This window comes from Rissa tridactyla, chromosome Z (genome assembly GCF_028500815.1).
Source record: "Rissa tridactyla isolate bRisTri1 chromosome Z, bRisTri1.patW.cur.20221130, whole genome shotgun sequence".
Lineage (NCBI taxonomy): Eukaryota > Metazoa > Chordata > Aves > Charadriiformes > Laridae > Rissa > Rissa tridactyla.
Window position 1 is genome coordinate 50,293,475 of NC_071497.1, and position 22,696 is coordinate 50,316,170.

Sequence of the window (22,696 nt, forward strand, 5' to 3'; positions counted from 1 at the left end):
AAAAACTTCATCCTGCTCTCTCTGCTGTAACTTATACAGGCAGAGCAAACAGACACATACAGAGATTTGATCTGCAAAATAATAAATCCTATGCTGGACCTAAGTCATTACAAGTGACCTTAACTTGTCATGGTTCCCAATCAGCAGCAACATATCAATGGCTGACACATCACTGAAAGCGGCTGCTACTGTAATGAAATTACAGACTAGAAGACCATACACCATTATAGGCACAAAATACCAGGAATGTGTCTTGCTTTGCTAAGGTGTTTTAAGTACACACTCTACAGATGTTCAGTTTCAGCATCTGAGAACACTAACGGAAGCTCTGCTTCATAGCAATAACCACCACAGTGAGAATACATTTTAAATTACCTTAAAATAAGTTCCAGCCTTCAGAGTGCAATTAAAAGAGGTAAAAATAGTAAGCAGAGAAGCTAAAACTAGAGAACTACTGGAGAAACAATAAGCTGGAGCATCTGTAACTAAAAGCTGTTAGTAAATTTAATTTGCAAGAAATTCTTTGCTGACAGATTTAAAAACTGCTTCATACGGTTTTAAAAAGTTCACGATCCACTTGCTTTTAAAAGCTAAAAACAAAATGAAAACAGACTTATACCTTCTGTACAGTTAGGCTTATAAAGAAAACATGAAAAGGAGAAGTGGTAAAAAGGCAACCAGTTCTTTCTTTTTGGCTGTTTTACAATGAAACTGAATAGATTACATGACTTATAATTTCCTTCAGTACAATCATGATCCTCAAACAGGCAGTAACATTCTTGCGAACATTTAGACAAAAATACCAGGAGATCTAACTAACATCCTTTTGTGAAAAAATATAACCATATAGAAGTGCAAAGGCAGAAAGAGAGTATCTATAAAAGCCACTAACCTTGCAGAGCCACGCAGATCTTTGAATTCAACATTAAGTAAAGGTAGGAAGGTACTTTTACAGAAAGGACAGGTAGTGTTCAAGTTTGAATCATCTGCTGTCCATCCAGCCATAATTTCTTCATCATAAACCAAAGCACCACAAGCCCTACATTGAGAGCAGCTTGACATCAACACCTAGAACAGCAAAGAATGAATACTATCAGTCTTGTTTCAAGGTTCTTTTATAATTGGCTTTATAGGCTTAGTGGCAGCAGAAGTTTACCAGGAATCAGAATGACACTTGGGAGGCATGAGTTCATCACTGCTCACCATACTCAGAGTTATCTTGTCCACGTAACTTTTATCTATGAAATCCAAATACTAATAATTTATTTTTGTTAGGTATTTTGAGACCTGGAAGAAGTATTACTCTATCAGACATGGAGGAAGCTTCTATCATCTTCTCACAGAAGCCATCCCTGTAGCCTCCCCGCTCCCAATACAAGTGGAAAATACAGAAAGTTGGATTTTACCTAATAAAAATCTCATCGCTAAATTAGATTGAGAGCTGGAGAAAAGGTGGTAAAACATAATCCTGTACGAGCTGAAGAATGGTCTATAAACCTTAGGTTTTAGGCTTCCTCTTAAATCATTGTTCACAGGAAACAAAACCAAAAAAACACCACCGAACACAACATACAATATATTTTAGATCGACAGACCATATATTATATTTTAGATCTCTATTAGATCGAATATTTTCGATATTTGCCCAACGGCAACATTATTCTTTTTCTATACCACGCCCCTTATATAATGTAGTGCAAGAGTTTGACAAGCTCAGTCCTCCAGAAGGTCAAACACAAAAGAAAATTATATGTCACCTAGCAAAATAACATTACAGCTGAAACAAGAGCAACCAAGGCAAACACAGTGACCATTGCCGATGATTCTGAAGTCTGAAAGCATCTGAAAGTGATAACTGAAAGAGAAGCGTACTAAATCATTAGAGCACTAGGTTTGGCTGGGATAGAGTTAATTTTCTTCATAGCAGTCTTTACGGTGCTGCGTTTTAGACTGGTGACAAACTCTGTGTTGATAACACACCACCATTTTAGCTATTGCTGAACAGAGCCTTACACACCACCACGGCCTTTGATTTCTCATTCTGTCCAGAGCCCAGCCAGGAGGCTGGGGGTGGACAAGAAGTTGGGAGGGGACACAGCCAGGGCAGCTGACCTCAGCTGACCAAAGAGATACTATATACCGTCATGCTCAGTAGTAAAACTGGGCGTTGGGGAGGGGGGGCGCAGAGGACAGTTTTTCAAGGTAGCTGTTGGGGTGTCACGGTGCTGACTGATTGCCTTTGCGTCACTTGGGGTTTTTTTGTTCTCTCCGCGCCCCACCCACCCACCCCCGTTTTTTGTTTTGCATTGGTTTTTTTCTCCTCAATTTACTTATTAAAGTGTCTTTATCCTGACCTTCAAGCTTTTTTTCTTGCTTCTGCCCTTCCAATTCTCTGACCCATCCTGATGACGGAGGAGTAAGCAAGTGCCTGGGTGAGGTCTTAGATGCTAGATGTGGTCAACCCACCACAATTGTTTAGTAACAACACATAATTTTCATAAAAGGGAGGAAAAAAAAAGTTTGAAAGGAAAAAAAAAAAATAAGCCTCATTTCCTCTCTGATTTCTGTCTTATTTCAAGTTTTGACCCTTCCCTCAATTGTATCTTCTCTCTATATATGAGTAATACATAAAAGCACTTAACACGCTTTTTTTTAAAGCTACCCCGAGCTAAAACTATCCAGCATCTTTACAGTAGAAACATGGAAAAAAATTTTTTTGGAAAATCCAACCACAACCCAACTAAACAGGTAATTAATCCATACTGTAATATTGAATATTTATATGTGTCATCTATGAGTTTATTAATCTTACCTCCATTGCATAGTTCTGGAAAATGCTGGATAAGCTAGTATTATGTGAAGAGCTGTGCTCCGACTTCTCAGAATCTAGAACTTTCATACTTCTTGGGAATGAAACTTCACCTGTACAGAAAGAGTCGTTTGGGTCTTGTATTCAAGGAAAGACTAACTCATCCATTCCCAAAGAAAATCATTTCTGTTTGACCAAGATAGAAAATTTTACCAGAAGTTCTCCAAACATATGTGTAGCTCTGTAACTACACTGATATATAGGTAAATATCAATTTTGAGATTAACGTTTCGAAGTTATTTTTATCTATCACAGACAGGTAAAAGAAAAAAAAAGCATCAGTGACTAAAATCTTAAAATACAAAAAAAAGAATAAAGAGTGGTAAAGAGCAGTAAGATTGTTCAATATACATATTCTAAAAAGTGGTTTAAGATTTGTTGAATGAAACATCCTTATGTAAATGGCAAACAGAAGGATAGTACCAGGAAAGACACACGATACGAAATACGCCATTACTGTGCTTAAGTTCTCCCTGGCTAACATTGCTGTAAAACAAAAAATATTTCTTTGGTAAGGCTGGGGTTTAGGGTTATGAGCTCTCCCCAGGAGAAGGGGAAACAGAGTTGGAAAATATTTACCAGAAGGAAATGGCTGGAATCAGTTTTAGGAAGGAAAACCATCAGCATTACTTCCTCTGACAAGCCAAGTCAATCTTTCTTGTTCAAAAAATCACTACCAGAGTCCCCTTGTCATACAGAAGGCTCCTCTGCTTCTTCAGCTGAAGTTGATGTTTGTGAACAAATTTTACAGATCCTGTTGATGATGGCTGCCACCCTTTAGAGTTAGTTATTATAACTCTCATAACTAACTGGAACTACAAGATATCTCGTAAAGATTTTGCTAGACAGGGCCAGCTTATGTCCAGTCCGCAAGATAGTTCTTCATCTCTTGATGCAGATGGCTTTACAATATTTGCATCATTAAAGTACTGCAAAGACAGCTAAACCTAACCCCCAGCTGGTTAAGCAACATATTTTTTTCTCAAAATAAGAATAAAATCCAATTGAATCAAACCTAAACTGAAAATGATTAGATTTACTTCACCCAGTTTTAGAACCGGGAAAGGGAGAGGGGACAGACAAAAGGACAATTTAGGAATAGGCATATATTCATCAAGTATTTACCTTCACAACTTCAAATCATGCATGCATCCAATACCTCTTACTCCACAGTAAAGCTGATGCATTTTTTGTGTGTGTTGCTTTGGTTTTTTTTGTGGGCTTAGGGGTGTGGGGTTGATTCTGGTTGGTTGGTTGGTTTTGATTTGTTGGGGTTTTTTCCCCTGAAAAGATCCGCCTCTGTTAGTTATGCAGCTATTTGCAGTTCTTGAACATTGCTCTGCTTTTCTGTATTAATATTTCAAGAACCTTCAGGGTATTACGACTTTACATGAATAAGCAGGTGTTTCTGGCTATAACTAGTTAAGAATCTTCCTATTACATACACAGAGGAAGTATTTTCACATTTTTATCAAGTTTTTATACATTCAACCAAGAGAGAAGCATTAGCTATTTGGCAGTGCAGAAGAAGTGTATTGAATGGAAGTAAAAATTTGCTAGTACTTATTTTAAGAGCTTGAAATAATTTCAGATTACTGTAGCTTCCACTGTTATGAATGATTTCATGTGTAACAGTTTTCCCTGTTTGTTCTATTATAAACAAGTTACAAGGGGGAAACAAAACCAAAAAAATCTCACCTGCACTGTAATGTTGTCTTCCTGCATCTCCACTGCTACTGCTACTGCCAAGACTAGTAGTGCTCTGTGCAAGCTCGTTCGTCATTAGCCCTGGGACTCCAGTTCTTGATGACAGATTATCTCCTAAAATACTATCTTCAAAACCAGCAGGGAAGTTGAAGTCTGGTCGATTGTTTTCTTCCTTTAATAAAAGAAGAAGAAAATTAGCATTTTGGAGTACTTCCAGATCCATTATTTGACTTCCATCTTTATCCTACTAAATCAATAATTAAAGTAGCAGATTAAGACAAAATCCTGATGTAAAAATTATTAGATTTAACATAAATATATTCAACCCCAAAAAGAGCAGATAGTGGACAAACCACAAGGATATTGAAAAAATGAAATCCTTCAGCAGTGAAAATACTTAGCTGAGAATCAAACTGAGTGACAAAGAGACAGGGATATAAACAACTTCTTTACAGGAGAAACAGGAAAAATTATGCAGAAATTGTGATTTGGCAGACATTACACAAAATTAAGGGATTATCAGAAAAAAGATCCAAGTTAAAGTTGTATTTTCAGAAATGAAGACAGGAATACATACCAGCTGACAGGCTGCAGCAATAACACAGACACTAAGACACAGGATGTGACAAAGTATAATAATTAGGATATTAAAAAAGGGAAGTTGCAGAAATAAAGAAATGAGAATGAAAAGATCCTTGAAAGAAATAAAAATAAATCACATTCAGGGAATTATGATGTGCCATTAAACAAAATCGTATGGAATGGGTCAGTATAATAGAAAGGCACACAGGAAAACCTAGATCACAGGAAAAAAGACTCAGGAAACCAGTGAGTTTTCATTGTCACAGGCAAAATCTAGCTAAAAAAGAATTAAGAAAAATGTTTGTGGGTTTTCTTTTTAATTTATTTAATGGAAAGAACCCTATTAGTAACGTAAGTTAAATTTGTTTCACGCAGAAATAAAGTTGGACAGCTATCTTCCCCTTTCCCACCTTTTATGGAGGTTGGGGGAAACAGAGGGAGAATTCAAAAGAGGAAACAAGAAGCTATCTTAACAGCCTCAAGAGAGGAGACAGAAGACCCTTACAGCCAAACACCAGATCAAGGGGGTTAACTGGATCAAGCAGAGGCCTTTCTAAGAGAGAAAACTGTGTTTGGAGGCACAATAACGAGACGTATATGGAAAGGAGGAAGTTATAATATTCATCCCTCCATCTCCTTTTTCATTCATGTCATTATACTCTGAAATGTTTTAGTATGAAAAAGACTCAGTTAATCGAGCGTGCTCACACAAGAACCATAACATTTAGTTTCCAAATTCCTGACAAGTGAATTTACTAGATCTCAGCCTGTCCTTTGCTACTTTCAACTTTAATCCTCACCAACCAGACTTATTAGGTTTGTGATCTGGTTTCACAACCTTCTCTTAATTTTTTAAAAATAAGACAGGCAATATGATATCATTTAAGATGACAGAATTTTATTATAACTAGGGCTTCTTGGTGCAGTTTCCTTAGATATAAATGAAAAGATAAGTAGCTAAACAATTAAATGGGAGAGGAATGTTGAGAACAAAAAGTCAAAGTTTAAGTTTACTGCATCAAGACCATTTAATTTGCTTTTGTCTGAAAAGTGGTTTTTTAATGACAGAGGAAAACTCCACCACACATAAAATACAATTTTTATTAACTAATAAAAGTCAATAAAAAACACCATCCTGTGAAGCAATCTTCCAGACACAGAAGCTACCCCTCTTAACTTTGTCTCCCCAAATTTTTCATACTGAAAAACACTTGCCTCATCATCTGAGTAACTATACGCTGAAGTTACAACTCCCCACATCTTACTGGCCACATTGGCAGCCTGCTTCATGCCTGATTTCAGAACATCCATTTTTGGTCCAGACAGTATATTGTCTAACTTCAGATTGGATAAAGTTGTTACGACAGATCCTAACGAGCCATGTGGAGAAGAACGACCCAGTCCTGTCAAAGATGAAGACCGCTCCTTTTGAACTCGTGGATGGGTTTGTTGCTTTGGTCGTCCAGTGAATGTTTTGGATCTGGAGACAGAAGGACTTCTACGATTTTCAGAAGACTTGGGAGATGGCAGGATGGGATCCAAAGGTAGGCTTGACCTCCTTTCTTGGGAGTGACCAAGTGTACCAGAGGCTTCTGCTTCCCTCTCTGGCTTGTGCAGTTCCATGCTGGGAAAGTTACTACCCAAGGGGTTCTTCAGATTCATGTAGCTCTCTATTTCATCTGCCAAATTACGTGCTGCAACTGGTGATACCAACTTTTCCTCAGGTTCTGGATGCCTCAGTTGTGTGCTGTCAGTAGCCAGCAAAGATAATGGGTCCAAGCCTACTTCAACATCTTCCCTTTCAATAGGCTTAACTACCCCATAAAAACTATTCCTTTTAGTAGTTGCATCTTTGGATTCTGTTTTCTGGTTTTTGGACTCGGCTGACTGTTCAAGGTTCACATCTTCCACTGTGGTCATGTTTTCATCTCTTCCATTCTCAAGATGCTCCTGCCCTTCCCCAGGTTCTTCCAGCACTGGTGAAGACCTATGTTCCAATTCCCAATCACTCTCAGTCACACAACTCCAAGTGCCACTTATGCCAGAAACCTGCTGGTCAATGATACGTTCAAAGCTGTGGGATTTATTCATATGACAGGGTGAAGTTTTGGCCCCAGAAAAAGCTGCTGTTAGGATCTTGGCATCTGCTCCCATCATTATCGCTATTTCTTTAGAATGCAAGTCCAAGCTGCCTTTTTTCAGCAGCATTCCCGCTCTGCTTTCACTGCTGAAACTGCAGCTTCTCTCTGAAAACAGTTTCTGCCTCTTCTGTCCTTTTTCACTTGTTTTCTTAGGAGAAACATCACCAAAGACTACATCTTCAACTGAATCCTGAGTTATGAACAGTGGGCTAGAACCAGTTTCTAAAAGAGAAAAGGCATTAATATGGTATCCATAGCCACCAAAAATGTTTATTTCCTGAAATCATGTGAAATCTCCTTATCTGCTAACTGGTGAGAAGACTGGGAGCCCCACAATCTCGAGTTATCCATTAGTCCATTAATCCACTAGTATTAATGAGATATTTAACTGGCTGCAAAGGCATCCAGCAGACCAAAAGTCACCTATCTTTTGAGTCCTTGATGTCAAAGCCTTTTATGGCTTCTACCTCCTTTCCCTGTGCCAATACCCAGTAGAGAGTAGGTAATACACCCACGAACTAAAGGAAAGTACAATTAAAAGTAAAGATTGCTATATTTTTTTCCTCCTAGAGCTATGTCCACAGATCTATACACCAAACTGCATAGTTCATTCTGGTTCTGAAAAAATCCCAACTATCATGTGTGTCTGCACAACACAGAAGCATTACTTTGTTTATGACACAACCATATTTAGAAAAAGCTAATTAAATTTAGCATATGGAAGATATAAACTAATCTTATAAATATTCCCATGTCCTGAGGGGGACAGGGAATATTTATTGCCTAGGAAGTTGTGTTAGCTAGGCAAAAATCTCCATAACACCAGGAATCCTAGTATAGTAGGATCCCAACAGAGGGCCCGATGTACCATATCCACTGCTGGAGGATGTTTGAGTCTCACGTCAACTGCTTCTTGGCTAGTCATCAGCTCTCTCAGTTGCCAGAAAGCTTCCGGGCAACTTCTTGTCTGAGACTCAATTCTTTGTTATCAAGCTACACTGAAGCTAGACTACATTGCCTTAGTCAAGGACAGGCACAAAGGGAGAAAAAAAATGAGCCCTGAGATTTTATATATCGTTAAGTCTTCCTCATCATAAAGCTACAGATATCCAAAGACAACATGCATTGTTCCCAGGTTATACACTGGCAGTGCAAGCCACAGGAATAATGAGAATTGTCCACGGTCAGCGAGGTTTAGGTGACAAAATCAAGAGTAGACACCCTAATTCTCTTGGTTTTCTAGTACATTACTGAAACACTCTCAGTATGGGACAGGGAAAATTTTTATTTCAAACTACTCAACAGTGATTTTCAACCTTAGAATCCACAGGTTCCTTCACCTGCAAAGGATAATGGTGGAAAGCAGACGTTGTGCGACATATCTGCACCTCGAATAGAAAGTTGGTTTCTTTTAATAGCATGAAAAAGATTGCAAAACTCTACAGCACAAGATCAGGATTTTAGCAACCTCTGTTTCACCCAGTGACTCACCACCACAGCTCTTCCTTCCACTGCTATCAAAAATGCCAGATGGAACTTTCACAATACTGTTACCCCAAGCAGGTGGTTCTGTTGGACTATGGGTTTCTATATTCAGCTGTTGCTTTTCATCAGATTTCTCAGTACAAACCTCTACAAGAAAGAGAATGTGAACTTCAGTTAATCTAACTAAATAATTTCATTTGCACTGTTATGGAAAATAACAACTCAAACACTGTTTCCTCATACAATTACAACCTAAAAGACCAGTCCTACTAGGTACTGAGCATTTCCTGGAAATAATACCCAGACAGATGACAGTAGACAGTATTATGCAGAGAGGGCATATGCCAATTTCTTCCTTTGGTATTTTTTCAACTAACCAAACTAGAACAGGAACTCTGCGCAGTTCTCAGATTTTCATGCAGGCCTATTTATCTAATGACAGCTTTAGAAGCCCTAACTCACATTAAGGATCTAGTTACACAGATATGAAACAGATTCATTAATGAGAAAGACAAAATATAGACAAACTAAAGCCAAAATCTGGATAGAAGACTGGTGATGACCATATTTTTTACAGCTGGGAAAAGTCTGTAGGAAAAAGTAGTGCCCTTTATTAGGTCAACTGGTACAGCTAAAAAAATGGTCACGTTTTCAAACATACAAATGAGAGGAACGGAATACAAAATACTGTGTGCCCCAGCATTTGCCCCTTTTTTCCGTCTACATTAAATTAGTCTAATAAGAGGCTATTTCTACCTATATGTATTCCACCGCTATTATCTAGGGCACAAAAGTAGTCCACCAGATTTCATACAATTATAGTTTGACCTTGGCAACACTATGAATTCAATACTTTAAGTATTTGTGGTAGTCTAATGCATGAAGCAGATTTATTATGAAAAGCCTTCAACAATGTAAACACGCATACTTAACCTCCTATTAGGTCTTCAGCTGTAGAAGAAATATCTTTCTCTACTTGTGTGTCAGTCACATGAAGGCTATCCCCATCATCTCTTAAAAGTTCATCCTTGGATCCGTAGCCCTGGTCTGACTGACCACCTGTTTGAAGGAATACAAACACATGCCTCAGATTTATTTTTCTTTCCCATATTTGTTTTTCGATAAGAAAATAAAAGAACTGAAATTAATTTGTTTTGCGTTTTGTTTTGCCAGAAAAGTTCATAGTAAGATCACCAAAATGCCCAATCTGTCCACAGATCTACTTGGTGATGGTGACAGCAGAGATAATTAGGCTATACAATCCAAATTTACTTTTCTAATGATTATATTAAATACAAGTTATTCCCCCAGGAACACTATAGTGACTAACTACTTTTAATGCACTTCATCTCCTTTCATTCCTTTCGCTTCTCATTAGCACGAAATGTTTCATTGCTGGGCAAGCTAAATTCTCAAATGCATCTACAAAATAAAGTTGGACAAGCGCAACCGTAATTGAGCAAGCTTCTAACAATGAATACATCCCTGAAAATAACTGTACCATAAATTGTGCTACATCTTTGTGCTATAGTGCAAAGTATAAAAGTGTAATAGAATAAAGTAAAAATCTAAACATTTTTAAAAAGTCTGTTCCTCTAGGATACCAGTTAAACTTGACAGCTGTAACTCACTGTTTTTTTTTAAAAATAGAATAGTTTACAGTGGTCCAAAAAATCTGCCATAGGAAACAATCCAGAAAGACACTATTTTCTTTGGTATTTTTATCTGAAGTGCTGCTGCATATGCAAAAATACTACATGGGACATATGGCACAGCAACATGTTAAACAGCATTATTATATGCCTTAGAGTACCTATTGGAACACATGACAGTATTTAAAACGATCAAAATGTAAGTTACTGAGTGTGAAAGGTATTAGGAAGCTCCATAAAACTCAAGCGACAGATATAATTTATCTACAATACATATTACTGCTGTTTATTTTACCAACAAAGAGCAAACATGTAAAAAAGAATTTAATTTAAAAGTCTGAGCAGCCATCAATTATTACATTTGGCTACTATATTAAAAACCTTTTCTACAGAAAAGCAAGTTCTGATATTCCTTGGTCCTTATTTTCTATCATCATTTCAATAATGTTAGTATCCTTGCTTTGCACAGAAGTGAAAACACCCTATCAATAAATGGGTGAATTACCTGCAGAAGTAACATTCAAGGGTAGAAATAATGCACACGTGCATCTAAGGCTTCACACCATATAAGTCTGCACCCCACACCGTGAGAGCCAAGGACAAATGCGGCACCCAAGAGACAGCAAAGAGCAAAAGGCAGAGCAACAAAGAGCAGAGAGAAGGGAAGTTCAGTAATCCAGGCAAGCATATCAGATGAAGCAAAGGAATCAGACTCAAAGTTCTCTTTACAGAAGGGCTCAAGATATTAAAAACATGAAGAGTGCGCAAGAACCATCTGTACATTAAAGTTTTGAAGTACATACAGAATGGAAGTTTAGTTGAGACTATGCACAGGTAGAATGTAATCAGTACTAAAGCAGATACGAAGAACCATGAATTTTGTCTTGCCATCTCAAGTGATTAACTTCCTGTGCACTCATTTTACTCCAGTTTGTCTAGAAGAGTGCACACCATGTTTAAGGCAGAATTTTTCTCGAGCTTATCACCTGTTTTCCCATTTGCAGGTTATCTCATAAAGACTATATGACAAGGTTCTGATAATTTCTGTATTTATTTCCAATTTTAGCAACTATTATTAAAAAGCTTGAATATGGCCTTTAAAAGCATAGTTTACTATAACCAAACATAACATACTAATTCCAGGAATGCTAACTAGGCCTTTCTAGGTTACCATCAAGGAGCAACATTTTAGTGTTGGCTTCTAATCACCTCAGCAACTCAACTATGAAAAAACGACAATATGCAAAAATTGAATAGACTCATACGTTTGAGGCTTCATATCTTTTCTGAAGACTAGCACAAAAAGCAAGTTCGTAAGACCAGCAAGACATTTATTTCAACATGACAGTACTTCTGCTACGGATCACTCTAAACTAAAGCAGCATGATCTATGGTAGAGTAATATTGGACAAAAGAGCATATTTCTTTTTCTTTACATAGTTTAACTCCATGCTTCGCCTCTACAGCCTCAAGGACGTAAGGTGGTGGTTGAGGAGGGCAAATCAACAGGAGACTAGAAAATTTAGCCTTTTGAGGGACTGTTAGTAGTGAAACCCAGCAGAATCTAGTACCTGTGCTAGAGTGATTATCAATGGAATCAAGCCTGACTAAGTCACTGACGAAGAGAGTGTGCTCCCCACTGTTAGCATCATTAGAACTATCCACGCTACCATGGCTCACCATGTCCCCATCACTTCCACCCGTGGTACTCCGCAGAGCTAAAGACATGAACGAGAGCTGGTTAGTAAGAGAGGATTTAACTTTTCAGGTTTTTAAACAAATCTAACCTCTTCAGACAACAGCAAATACTTTTGCTTGAACACATAAAATAAGAATATGAAATTCTAGCAACAGAATTCAGGTAATTAATTCTTCAGTGTGTGGAAGACATTATAAGACTGTTTCAAGCATCAAGTTGGCAATTATCACCTTTTATACACTTAAGGAAAAATTTTCAACTTGTAAAAGCCACAATGTTAGCTGCAATCCCTCAGAAAGCATGTCATGCTCTTGTTCAGCAGAAATAAATCCATTTCAACTAACTTATTACCTGATATCACAGGTACTCGTGGGCTCTGCGTTGATTTCTTTAAGCACTGCCTAAATTGTGCTGTGCCACGAACTACATTTCGTACCTTTGTCCACAGGAATATGCCACTACGGTTACTGCTAGGCCAAGGAGACTCTAAAACCGCCTACAAAAAGAGACAATAAATAGCAAACAATAACAAAAACAGTAAGAAAGTTACGCTAAGAAACACACTACAGTAAGAAGCTTTTCTTTCCATGCTCAAAAAAAGGCGTTTCCTGTCGATCATGTGAAGGAGGACAAATATTTGAGTTTTTATGAGCTGTTCCTTTTTATCCCACAGCTCTGGAGACAACAGCTGAGTAACAGCAAACAATGGATCAAGATTTCTGTAAGTGAACAAGGTGGGGTTTGTTCTTATCTATATACTTCGGCAGCAACAGAAGACCACAGTAGCACCTCTTTTTATATTACTTTACATAGTTTACTAGGAAGTTTCATCAGAATATTACAGGAATTTGGAAGCAAGGGAAAGAGGAGAAGGCTACTTCAACTACCCTAATTCCGGCCTTCATCCATCTTGGATCCTGCTGCCTTAAAGGATACACCTAGGAACAGATGGTTTTGACATGGAAGTACTAGACAAGTTCCAAAATTTGGAAATGGAAACACTATAAAATATATATTTCAACAGAATTTTTGGTTACCCAAACAGCACAGGAATGTGAACTTAACAGCTTAAAACCACACAGTGTAGATCCAGTGAAATGTAAGCATGCCAAAATGATTGCTTGCCCAACAGAATCAGCAAATCCAAGTGAAGAGCTTAAGAAACAATTTACAAAACACGTAGGCCAAGTAGAATGACAACAACAAGAGAGACGGTGGTCAAGACTTCTTTTACCTTATTGTAATAACCATAGGTGATGGCATTTGGCTGTATTCCAGCATTTTTCATCTCAAAGAGGACTCTCACGGCCTGAACAGGCTGACCCCACAGTCCACAGAGCTGCATTACAACTCTGTAGCAGACCTGACAAGACAAGGAAATGCATAAACGGGCTGATGACAAGGATTTTGAAACAGATTAAGCTCTTCTCTGATTTCCAACATTTACACACGTAAAGGGGAAAGCCATGTGAGAGCAGCTACTCAGTCCATAACACTCAACAGCCAGAAGATGGAGCAAAAATTAAACAGGAAACCACATGAGCTGAAATAACATCAGCAGTCACATTGTTGAGAATGCTGAATTTTTTTCCACTCGGCTCTTCTGTTTGCGAAATAAAGGAGGGAAGGAAACACCCACGCAAAAAGTAGGATAACTTGCTGCTGTATGCCTGCAGATACTATTGAGAGAATGGTATGCTGCATACAAACACACTGCACCTTCAGTTCAGTAAGGCTGTAAAACATTAATTCAAAGTGCATTTAAAAACTTAAATGCACCAGAGTGCATTTAAGAACTTTTCTCGAAGTAGTCCGGGAGAAGACTAGCAACACTAAGTTGGAGTACTTGACCCAGCTGATACTACATTGGTGATGAAAAAAGGAAATTAATTTCTAGTTGCCCTACTTAAGCAGGCTTCTTTGAGATCATCTCAAGGTGGCTTTCAAACAGGTTAAACTGTTAAGTATGCTTAACCTGGTGCTAGCGGTGAAATACACTATAGTTGCACCTTGCCTTCCATTACATGTTTATGGTAATGTTTGTGGTTTTGTTTTATTCACACTTGCCTCATCCAGTGGTTCCACATCAGTTTTCCTCATTTTAATGAGAACATCATATGCCTGCTGCAGTGCTTTGACTTTGGGATGTGCAACTCTGATGTAGGCTGGCAGACAAATAAACCATAGGCTGTAACTATGACTGAAGAGACACTTAGCCCACTGGGGGGGGCTTACGTAACACTTCTTGGCTAATTTATGGGCTGTTTTTATCTCCTGTAAGGGTGAAACAAAACAAAAAAGCAGACAAAAGATGTAACATCCTGAATTTAGAAGCCCTTACTAACTCAGACAACTGGCTTCTTAAAATTGAGCATTTAATAACAACAGGCAAACATTCAACTGAAGCTCCGTTCTTACACTCTCTTGTTACACTTATTACACTCTCTTCTTACACTCTCTTGCTCTCTGCAAGCAAAAACTAGCATCAGAACTAATCGTCCTTTTTTCTCCCCTCTCCCCATTCAAGCATTCATTTTATTTTTTTTTCTGTTTTATATTACAGTCTAAAGCTTAAAAATGGATTTGACAACAAACTGTAATCTCAGATGCTAATTTGTTTGTTTGTTGCCTTCTTTTTCTTTCTTTGCAAGTGTTGATTCTCAATAGTTACAAAGACCTAACCTCTAATAACACTAACGTAGTAGAAATAGGCAGTGGCAATTTTACCAAAAAAACTTCATATCTTTCAGTGTTCACACAGTAATTACAGTGACTCATCTGACCTGTTTTGTCCTCTTTGCCATGAGCGCCGGACTATTTGAAATGCTGCTTCCAGCTGGGTGTCTGCTGAAGGAGAGCTTGAGCTCCTGTGGTCTGTCAAAGAGCTTGAAATCTAGTCGTGGAAAGTTTTTATAGCTATACAGATGATTAAAAAAAAAAAAAAAACAAAACAGAAAAGAAAAGAAAAAAGCTTTTCACATACCTGCTGATAACAGGAAAGCCATACAAAGACAACGCGCGTGCAAAGAACTGACAAACAGGAGAATAAAGAATCAAGGGGGAAAATAAAGAAGTTAAAAAAAAAAAAAGGCAAGAAGATAGCGAGATCCTTTTACTCTTATTCACCAAGATACCACAAGAAGATGCCTTGGACACTAAATCTCCATAGACATGGAAACAAGAACCATCCATCTGATATGCCATCCATATCATGAAGGTGAGGGAAGAACAGATGATGATTAACAAGGACAACAGTTGGAAACAGAACCTCCGTGGCCTCTGAGAGAGAGGGAGAAAAAAAATCATACCCAGAGTGCCTGAAAATCCACACTTCCTGCACAAGGCTGAAAAACACTGAATGAAAGAAGTCTGAAAAGTGGAGTGAGTGTTTTGCTTTTTTGGTTCATCAGTTGCAGATCAATAGTATTGGGCAGATCCATTACCCACCCCCTGTCATTCCCACTGTGAAACAAAGTGCACTGGAGTTGCTACAAAATACACAATAAATGGCTCAAACAGGAAGTCAGACACTGAATACATGTAGAAAAGTATTACTATAAAGTTCACAAGAAGCTAAAAATATTAAAACCAAAATCCACAGGCCCTCAAACATACAAACACATAAAACCCACTGATTTCTAGAGGTTCAGAAACTTACCAGAATCCAGGCAGCTTGTACCTTTTTAAAGATTCTTCTGAACGTTATAGTAAGGCAAGTTTTGCACCAAGATGGAACATCTGCCATGCTTAATGTCATAAGTATTCTAGTTTCACTACATGCGGCCGTTTAACTTGTACCTGTATTTTGGCACTCGGTCCTGTCCGTCATCAGCAGGAGGTTCTGGTGGCATTATGAACACTGTATGTTCGCTTTTTTGTGACTCATCAAGCTCAATCAACCGTGCATCTTCAACGGAATCTACATCAACCTGAAAGCAAGAGTTTGTACTCTAAGTACAGAGTTTGGCTTTGGGATAAAATGTCGTTTTTAGTATTAATTATGTTAATATGTGTAAAAATGTATTTTATATATATATATAATCAAATACAGTATATAACATGTAAATTAACATGTAAATTATATTTGTTCTAAGCACTTAACTATCAAGTGCACTGCCTTGACTTTCCATTTTTATTTCACGATCAGATTCCCCTAAACATTTTGAAGGAAAAAGTACCTTCTCTCCTTTTTCTGTTCCTTTATCCGGAAAGAGCTGGGAAAAGAGGAAAAAAAAATAGAGTGTCTTCTCAAATAAAAAAAATAATCCTAAATAATTCCATTAAAGCTGTGTCATTTGGTGAAATATTAAATAAGAAACACTAAATTTTCATATTACTGTAGAAGCCATTAATCTCTTTTTCAAATGCCTCCTTTGCTGAAAGTGAAAAAATGCAGTAAACAGCATATTTTCAATCTATTGACATTATCTACTAAATACAAAATCCTAAATCAAAGGAAAGTGCTTTCATTTAGTTTAACTGAAAGCAAACGCTGTTTTGCAGATATATTCAATATGACAATTTAAGTATGCAACACATTAACAACCTGCAATAATATCAAATTATTAACAATATTAAACAAAGTATACTCTAGATGCATATCCCATACTCAGCAGAAAGAAAAATAAAGGCAAAGAAACTTTTAAACACTTATTTGTGGTCTGTGTCTGTTTACAAGTGATAATTTGATCAGAATCAAAGACTCATTCTCCAAGAACTTCATATGAAAATGAAGATTCTGCCCAGAAAGAATCATATATATACATCCTAAAAAAAAAAAAAAATACACGTAATTCTCTAGCTCCTAATTTTCATACCGTGAACCTGGCATTTTACAGATGAAGCTATAAACTCAATAACCCATCTAGATCAGAACCATGCTGAAGAGACTTTGTTTCAAAAAACAAGAAAGCGTCACAGGAATCTTTCTCATATAAAATACAAGCAATGAAAGAGATCTTATTTACATTAATTAATTTTGGCCACAAGTGGAGCACCAGGCATATTTTTGTGGTTTAATTTTAAATTTGTGTGAAAAAGAGTAACAACACAGATGACCACTGGTACATAACGCCACATTAGAGAGAGAGTGATTAACATTTAAAGGGAAGATACAGACAGCATTGTGTTAAAATGTCAGCTACTGGTATTTCTCACATTATCTTACAGCTTGACATCCTACAGGCCTTTAATGAAAGTTTCCTGCATCAACACAGAAAATTATGACCACGCAAGAAGATGAAGGAAGAAAATGACTCATCAATAACCACCAAGAATTCCAATCCCTCAAGACACTTGCTGCAGTGGGTATCTACCTTTACAACTGAAAAACAGGACAATAAAACAAAATGGACAGAAGCATATAATTGAATAGTACTGCTAGATGTTTTTCACCTTTTCTATGCAGTCATCGAAAAATGCCAAGCCAGTATCCTTGTCACTCACAAAACTGCACTCTTCAATAAAGCGGCTGAATATCTGCGTTTTGGTGAGATGCGTGTAGAATTTCGTATAGGCACGGTCTCTGCTTTTTAAAAATCCTGGTTAGAAAAAGGAACACACAACTAAATACCAGGTAGTACGAGTTCCATAAGAAATTAACATATAAAGTGTCAACATAAAATATTTAAAGTGCTAATACATAAAGTATTGACTTTATCAATGAAAACAACTACTTATCATCACTTGCATTCGGAAGTTTAAAGGAACAGCTTTTTTTTTTAATAATTATTTTAGCATAGTTAATAATAATTGGCAAGCAACCACCCCTATGTAATCTGCTTACTGTGTTTGTTGATGTTTTGTGCAAGAAAAAGCAGATGATGACCTCATACAAAAGAGGTACCTAACAATTAAAACAATAGTAAAATAAAGATTATGTTATCCTAAGAGGTGATGGGCCTGAAAATATTTAAGACTTTACAAACCTTTGACTAAAAATCTCATCTCAAATGTCTCTTCCAGTAATTAAAAAAAAAAAAATTCAACAGCCTCAAACAAAAAAACCCAACCCCAGAACACAACCACCACATACAAAACAAAACACCTGTGACCTTTTATCAGCATTCAACTCAAGAACAGACCTGAAAAGTTAAGGTGATGAGGAAATAAGATGAGCTTTGCTGATTATTGGGTTTTTGTATGTTTCTGATCTCTACCCTGTTCTCTATTCGATTCCCATTTATACCAAGAACATCACTTTCTTCTTCATAACTGGGCTTCTGGCATTTTCACACTGTACAAACTGAGAAATATTCTTTCATTCCCAAGAGCTGCCCTTACAGAATATAGCACACAGAGACGGCATGATGCTACTGAAAGACAGCTTTTCTAACACCAGAGCTATTGCAAAACTGCAGTTCTACGTGCACATATCTGTGTTCTAATCAACTTTGAGTAGTCTAACTTTATACAATTGCAATTTAAAATATTGCCAAGAACTGTACACCAAAGGGAACTTTGACCTTTTAAAGTTAAACAGCTCCTCAACCCTAAAGTTGTAATGCTGCCAACGCTATCAGCAGCTGGTTTGCCTCACCCTCACCTTGATGATCAAACAAGGAATCAGCAGCAGTTGCTTTATTTGAAGGCGCCTGCGTGATTGGCTTGAGGAATGTTCTGTAACCCTTTAAAATAGATGCCATGAAACGGAGAAAAGCTTCCTGGATCTCCATCTCAAGTTCTGTCATCTTCTTCTGCCAGGAGAAGTCTGCCTCAATAGGAGTCATCTCAACTGCAGAGCCTTCTTGAGTTTTCCTATGAACTAGCAATGAGCAACACATACAATCCTGTATTAAAATTCGGTGCATTCAAACAGATTACTTTTGCAACATGCTGAAGACTGTTCTTTCCTTTTTTCTACGTGCCCATATTCAGAAGTGACAAGCACTAGAAATCTTGTGAGTATTGTCTAATTGATCCAGCCCATTTAAAAGGCAGATTACCTCAAGAGCTGATCAGGTGTTTTTCTAACTCATTCAACTCTCAGGGACATGAAACAACGAGGAGAATCTCAGTTGAGTTAAGTGTTACCACATACCCAACTGAATGTAGTCTTTCACTAATACGCCAACTGAAACATAAAGGACCATGTTCTCCCTGTCTGAAAATTGCACATCTAGAAAGAAAAGTCCTAAACACTTTTCTAATCAAAATTATAATGTTTTAATGCACCAAAGGGTAGAAACAAGTAGATGACATTCAGAGTTTACTCTTGCACTCATAAAAAAACAGTATCAGATACTGCTGAAAAATATAGTTCTACATTTAACGTGTTTTAGCTGAATCTTTGTTTAAGTGCAATTTAATCATGAGTAAAGGCTAAAAAAAGCTCAAATTTTAACAAGTCACAACAAAGAAAATAAAAGTCTGAAAACATAATTCACACTACATATGATAGAAGACAGTCCTTATATTTATATATTAACTGTAATTTGATACTTGTAGTTGTGTATCAGAAAATTTAGTAGTTTTCTTTGAATATTTAATTTCCCTGCTTTAGGCAGTTTCTGTTCTTACCCCTTCCCATTTTATTTTATATATTTCACCTGCTGCCAGCTGTGGGTGTAGCTTCTTTAAGGTGCTGAGCAGACTTTTACACGGCTTCTTAGGAAACTGCTTCCAGTTGGTGCTCTTCTTATCATCTGATCTAGAACACAGGGGAGGGAAAAAGGGATATATAAAATACAGACCATATAAAAAAGAATAGCTTTCACAGCCCTAAGTTACTTCATTTTCAGAATGTAATAACTAAAAAAAAAGAAGAAAAGGAAACCATTTTGAGAAGAAATCTTGTCACTGTCTCTAATTTGTCAAAACTAAAAAACTGGGAGTGACATAACTCAGAATTTCATTTCCTCAGATATAGAACAGTATAAATTGAGTTATGAGTAGAGTTTTCTCCAGTCTGTAAGGAGGATCTGCATTAAGATTCGATTTAGACTTTTTAGTTGAAGTGTCACTTTGCTGATTTCCCTTTCAGAATTTTTATCAGTTTTGCTAATAAAATTTAGGGCCACTAATCTCTATGTGATTACTATGCAAAGTCCATACTACCATAAACCTGCTGTACTGCTACTGATACAAATAAAGGCAGTTTGGAATACAACATGAACTTCTTACTGCAAAATGCTGGAAGACCAGTCTGGTAGCTTTATGGTCATATGGTACACTGTAACATGTCTACGGCAACCCAGTTCCAGCTTCAACCACAGGCTAGCAGGGACTAGGAAGACTGGGAATTCAGTTCACCGTTCGAAAATTATGTGGTTGATTAAGCAATGGGGTAAATTGGCCTAAAGGCATGCTCATCTTTGTTAGAAGGACAACGGGTACAATGCTGGACCTTGTTTAAGCAGTTGGATATAAGAAGCGAGTGGGGGGTAAGTCCTGAGAACTCCTACACCTCTTTCTGGAAGGCAGAAGGTGGGGGAGAATTGCTGTAACAGAGAGCACAACAAACCTTGTGGCCACAAGACCTAATCAGTTATTACTATCTGAGCTGATGCTGTCAGTGCTTGTTTTGCGCTTTCCATCAGTGAAATGTTTGTTCAATTATTATTTGCTCAATTGGCATTGACAGAGAACAATCTTAGGAGGGAAGCCAAAGCTTCAGGAGTTAAAGAAAAAAATGCATGCTTACGGATGCCTTTGCCCATTTTTTCCCCACCATAATGGCATGCCTATAAACAGTGTAAGTGTTACTGCTCCAAAAATGCAAGGAAAAAAATTCTGCTATAAAAATAAAACAAACTCTCAAATCTTTGCCCTAAAAAGGCTACTGTCCTTAACCAGCTTTCAATGTTACTTTCACAGAGATAGTTGAAAACATCCAAAAAAAGGCATTAAGGAAGATGCTGAATGAATAAAAGGCCTTCAGTAATTTTTGGCAGTAAATAAAGCTTCAGTCTATCATAAGGAAGATAGCAGCAAACTTGCTCGAAGAAGGCACTAGACTAGACAGTACCAATGTACTAGAAAATATTGAATTTTCCAAATGTTATTCTTCTATTATGCATTCTTTCGAAGATAACAACAGTGCTATTAAATACTTTTACCTTAAAAAAAAAAAAGACAAAAAAAAAAAAGGCAGCATTGCCACATCAATAAAGAAGGGCAGAAGGATGTGGATAAAATAAAATGGACCATTAATCTTTAATCACTAATAACGCAGTATTTTAGAATTCTGTATGATCTTCAGCACTAAGTGCTTTATGGACATTTGGTTTTACCTACACATGTCCAAAACTGAAAAATATTCTCATTTCCAGGTTAAAAAGTTTTGCAACACAGGTACCAACATCTCACGTGTATCTAAGTAATGTTACAGATGTCAAATTCCTCTGGAAGGCAAGTAAGTGGTACAGATGAGATACATAAAAAATGGGCAGCAAAAAAAGAAAAAAAAATCAGTTGATTATTGAAAGAGAAATGGACTTATAAGACAGTAAAAGAAAAGGTGCAAAAATCTTTCCAGTTGAGTGCCTCATAAGAGGTCAGACACTGGTAGATTTGTAGTTCAGTAACCAATCCAAGTAAGGTTGGTACTTGGTCTTTCTAGCAGTCATCCCAACAGAATCTCGACATTCTCTCTGCTAAATCCCCTGTTTTCCATCTCTTTCATTTTTCTGCAAACCAGTCTTTAACTTCCATTCTACCTATGAACAAAAACATTCAGGTATTTTTCACTGCAAATATCTTTATATAAACAAGTTATCTTCCTTGAGTTTCTGCAATGCATCTTTCTTTCACAGCACCTATTATAATTATTGTTTTGGTGGCAGAACACTTTGACATACGGTGATGAAAATCCTTTTTGCAGTGCTTTTAATGGGGATCTAGGGGAAGGAGAAATAAAATAAAAAACCCCACAATCTGCCACATTGTTTACTGCTTCCTTTGATGCTACTAATAAAACAAAGCATTTCAGTAATGTAAAGGAAACATTTGCTTCAGTAGAGGAAGCGTCCTTTTGACACAATGAAAATCAATAAAGCATTCAACTGACTCGTAGATCCTGAGCACTTCAGCAATCTCTCCATCTACAGATAAATGTAAAAACTCCATAGAACTTACATGTACACCATGTTTGTGTCTAAATCAATGCACACAATATCTTGTGGTGGATCGTACAGATCAAAGTATCGTGAATCAACTCCAACAATAAATGGAAGAGGTGCACTGAGTACGGTGGCCAGAGACAAAGGACAGAGGGGGATATATGGACATTGCCACTGAAATGGAAATATCATCTGAAGGAAAAATTAGATGAAATCAACACGTTAAAACAAGACAACAGATACTGTACAATAAAACCGAAGAAATTACATGCAGCAAGTTGAAGTGAAATTGCTAAAAGCCTTATAATACTGGCAGAAAAGAATCTTCAACTTGACCACTTATTTACAGCACATCTCTTAGTTATCTATGCAAAAATGTTGATCATTCTAATAGTTATAATAATAAGACATGCTATGGCACTTTAACTAAATGCAGTTGCTGGGAAAAATGATCATTTAGAGCATCAATCATTTTAATTTAAAAAAGCCTTGTAACAACAGTG

At 37.1% G+C, this 22,696-nt stretch overlaps 1 protein-coding gene across 6 annotated transcripts in view; it reads right to left on the reverse strand.

Annotated features, from left to right (window-relative positions):
• Positions 1 to 22,696, reverse strand: part of DENND4C (DENN domain containing 4C) — an 82,203-nt gene that overhangs the window by 13,449 nt on the left and 46,058 nt on the right. For 4 of the 6 annotated variants that reach the window (XM_054184579.1, XM_054184580.1, XM_054184582.1 and 1 more), the window contains 17 exons: positions 22,210 to 22,385; positions 19,683 to 19,783; positions 18,680 to 18,898; positions 17,530 to 17,675; positions 16,314 to 16,349; positions 15,934 to 16,064; positions 14,919 to 15,051; positions 14,203 to 14,409; positions 13,370 to 13,498; positions 12,487 to 12,631; positions 12,008 to 12,154; positions 9,718 to 9,843; positions 8,791 to 8,931; positions 6,374 to 7,521; positions 4,568 to 4,748; positions 2,813 to 2,922; positions 893 to 1,068 (listed from right to left, as the gene is read on the reverse strand). In XM_054184579.1, coding sequence (XP_054040554.1) covers positions 893 to 1,068; positions 2,813 to 2,922; positions 4,568 to 4,748; positions 6,374 to 7,521; positions 8,791 to 8,931; positions 9,718 to 9,843; positions 12,008 to 12,154; positions 12,487 to 12,631; positions 13,370 to 13,498; positions 14,203 to 14,409; positions 14,919 to 15,051; positions 15,934 to 16,064; positions 16,314 to 16,349; positions 17,530 to 17,675; positions 18,680 to 18,898; positions 19,683 to 19,783; positions 22,210 to 22,385 — 3,452 coding nt within the window. The remainder of the gene's footprint in view (positions 1 to 892; positions 1,069 to 2,812; positions 2,923 to 4,567; positions 4,749 to 6,373; positions 7,522 to 8,790; positions 8,932 to 9,717; positions 9,844 to 12,007; positions 12,155 to 12,486; positions 12,632 to 13,369; positions 13,499 to 14,202; positions 14,410 to 14,918; positions 15,052 to 15,933; positions 16,065 to 16,313; positions 16,350 to 17,529; positions 17,676 to 18,679; positions 18,899 to 19,682; positions 19,784 to 22,209; positions 22,386 to 22,696) is intronic. The other 2 variants (XM_054184583.1, XM_054184584.1) reach the window with 2 other exon arrangements.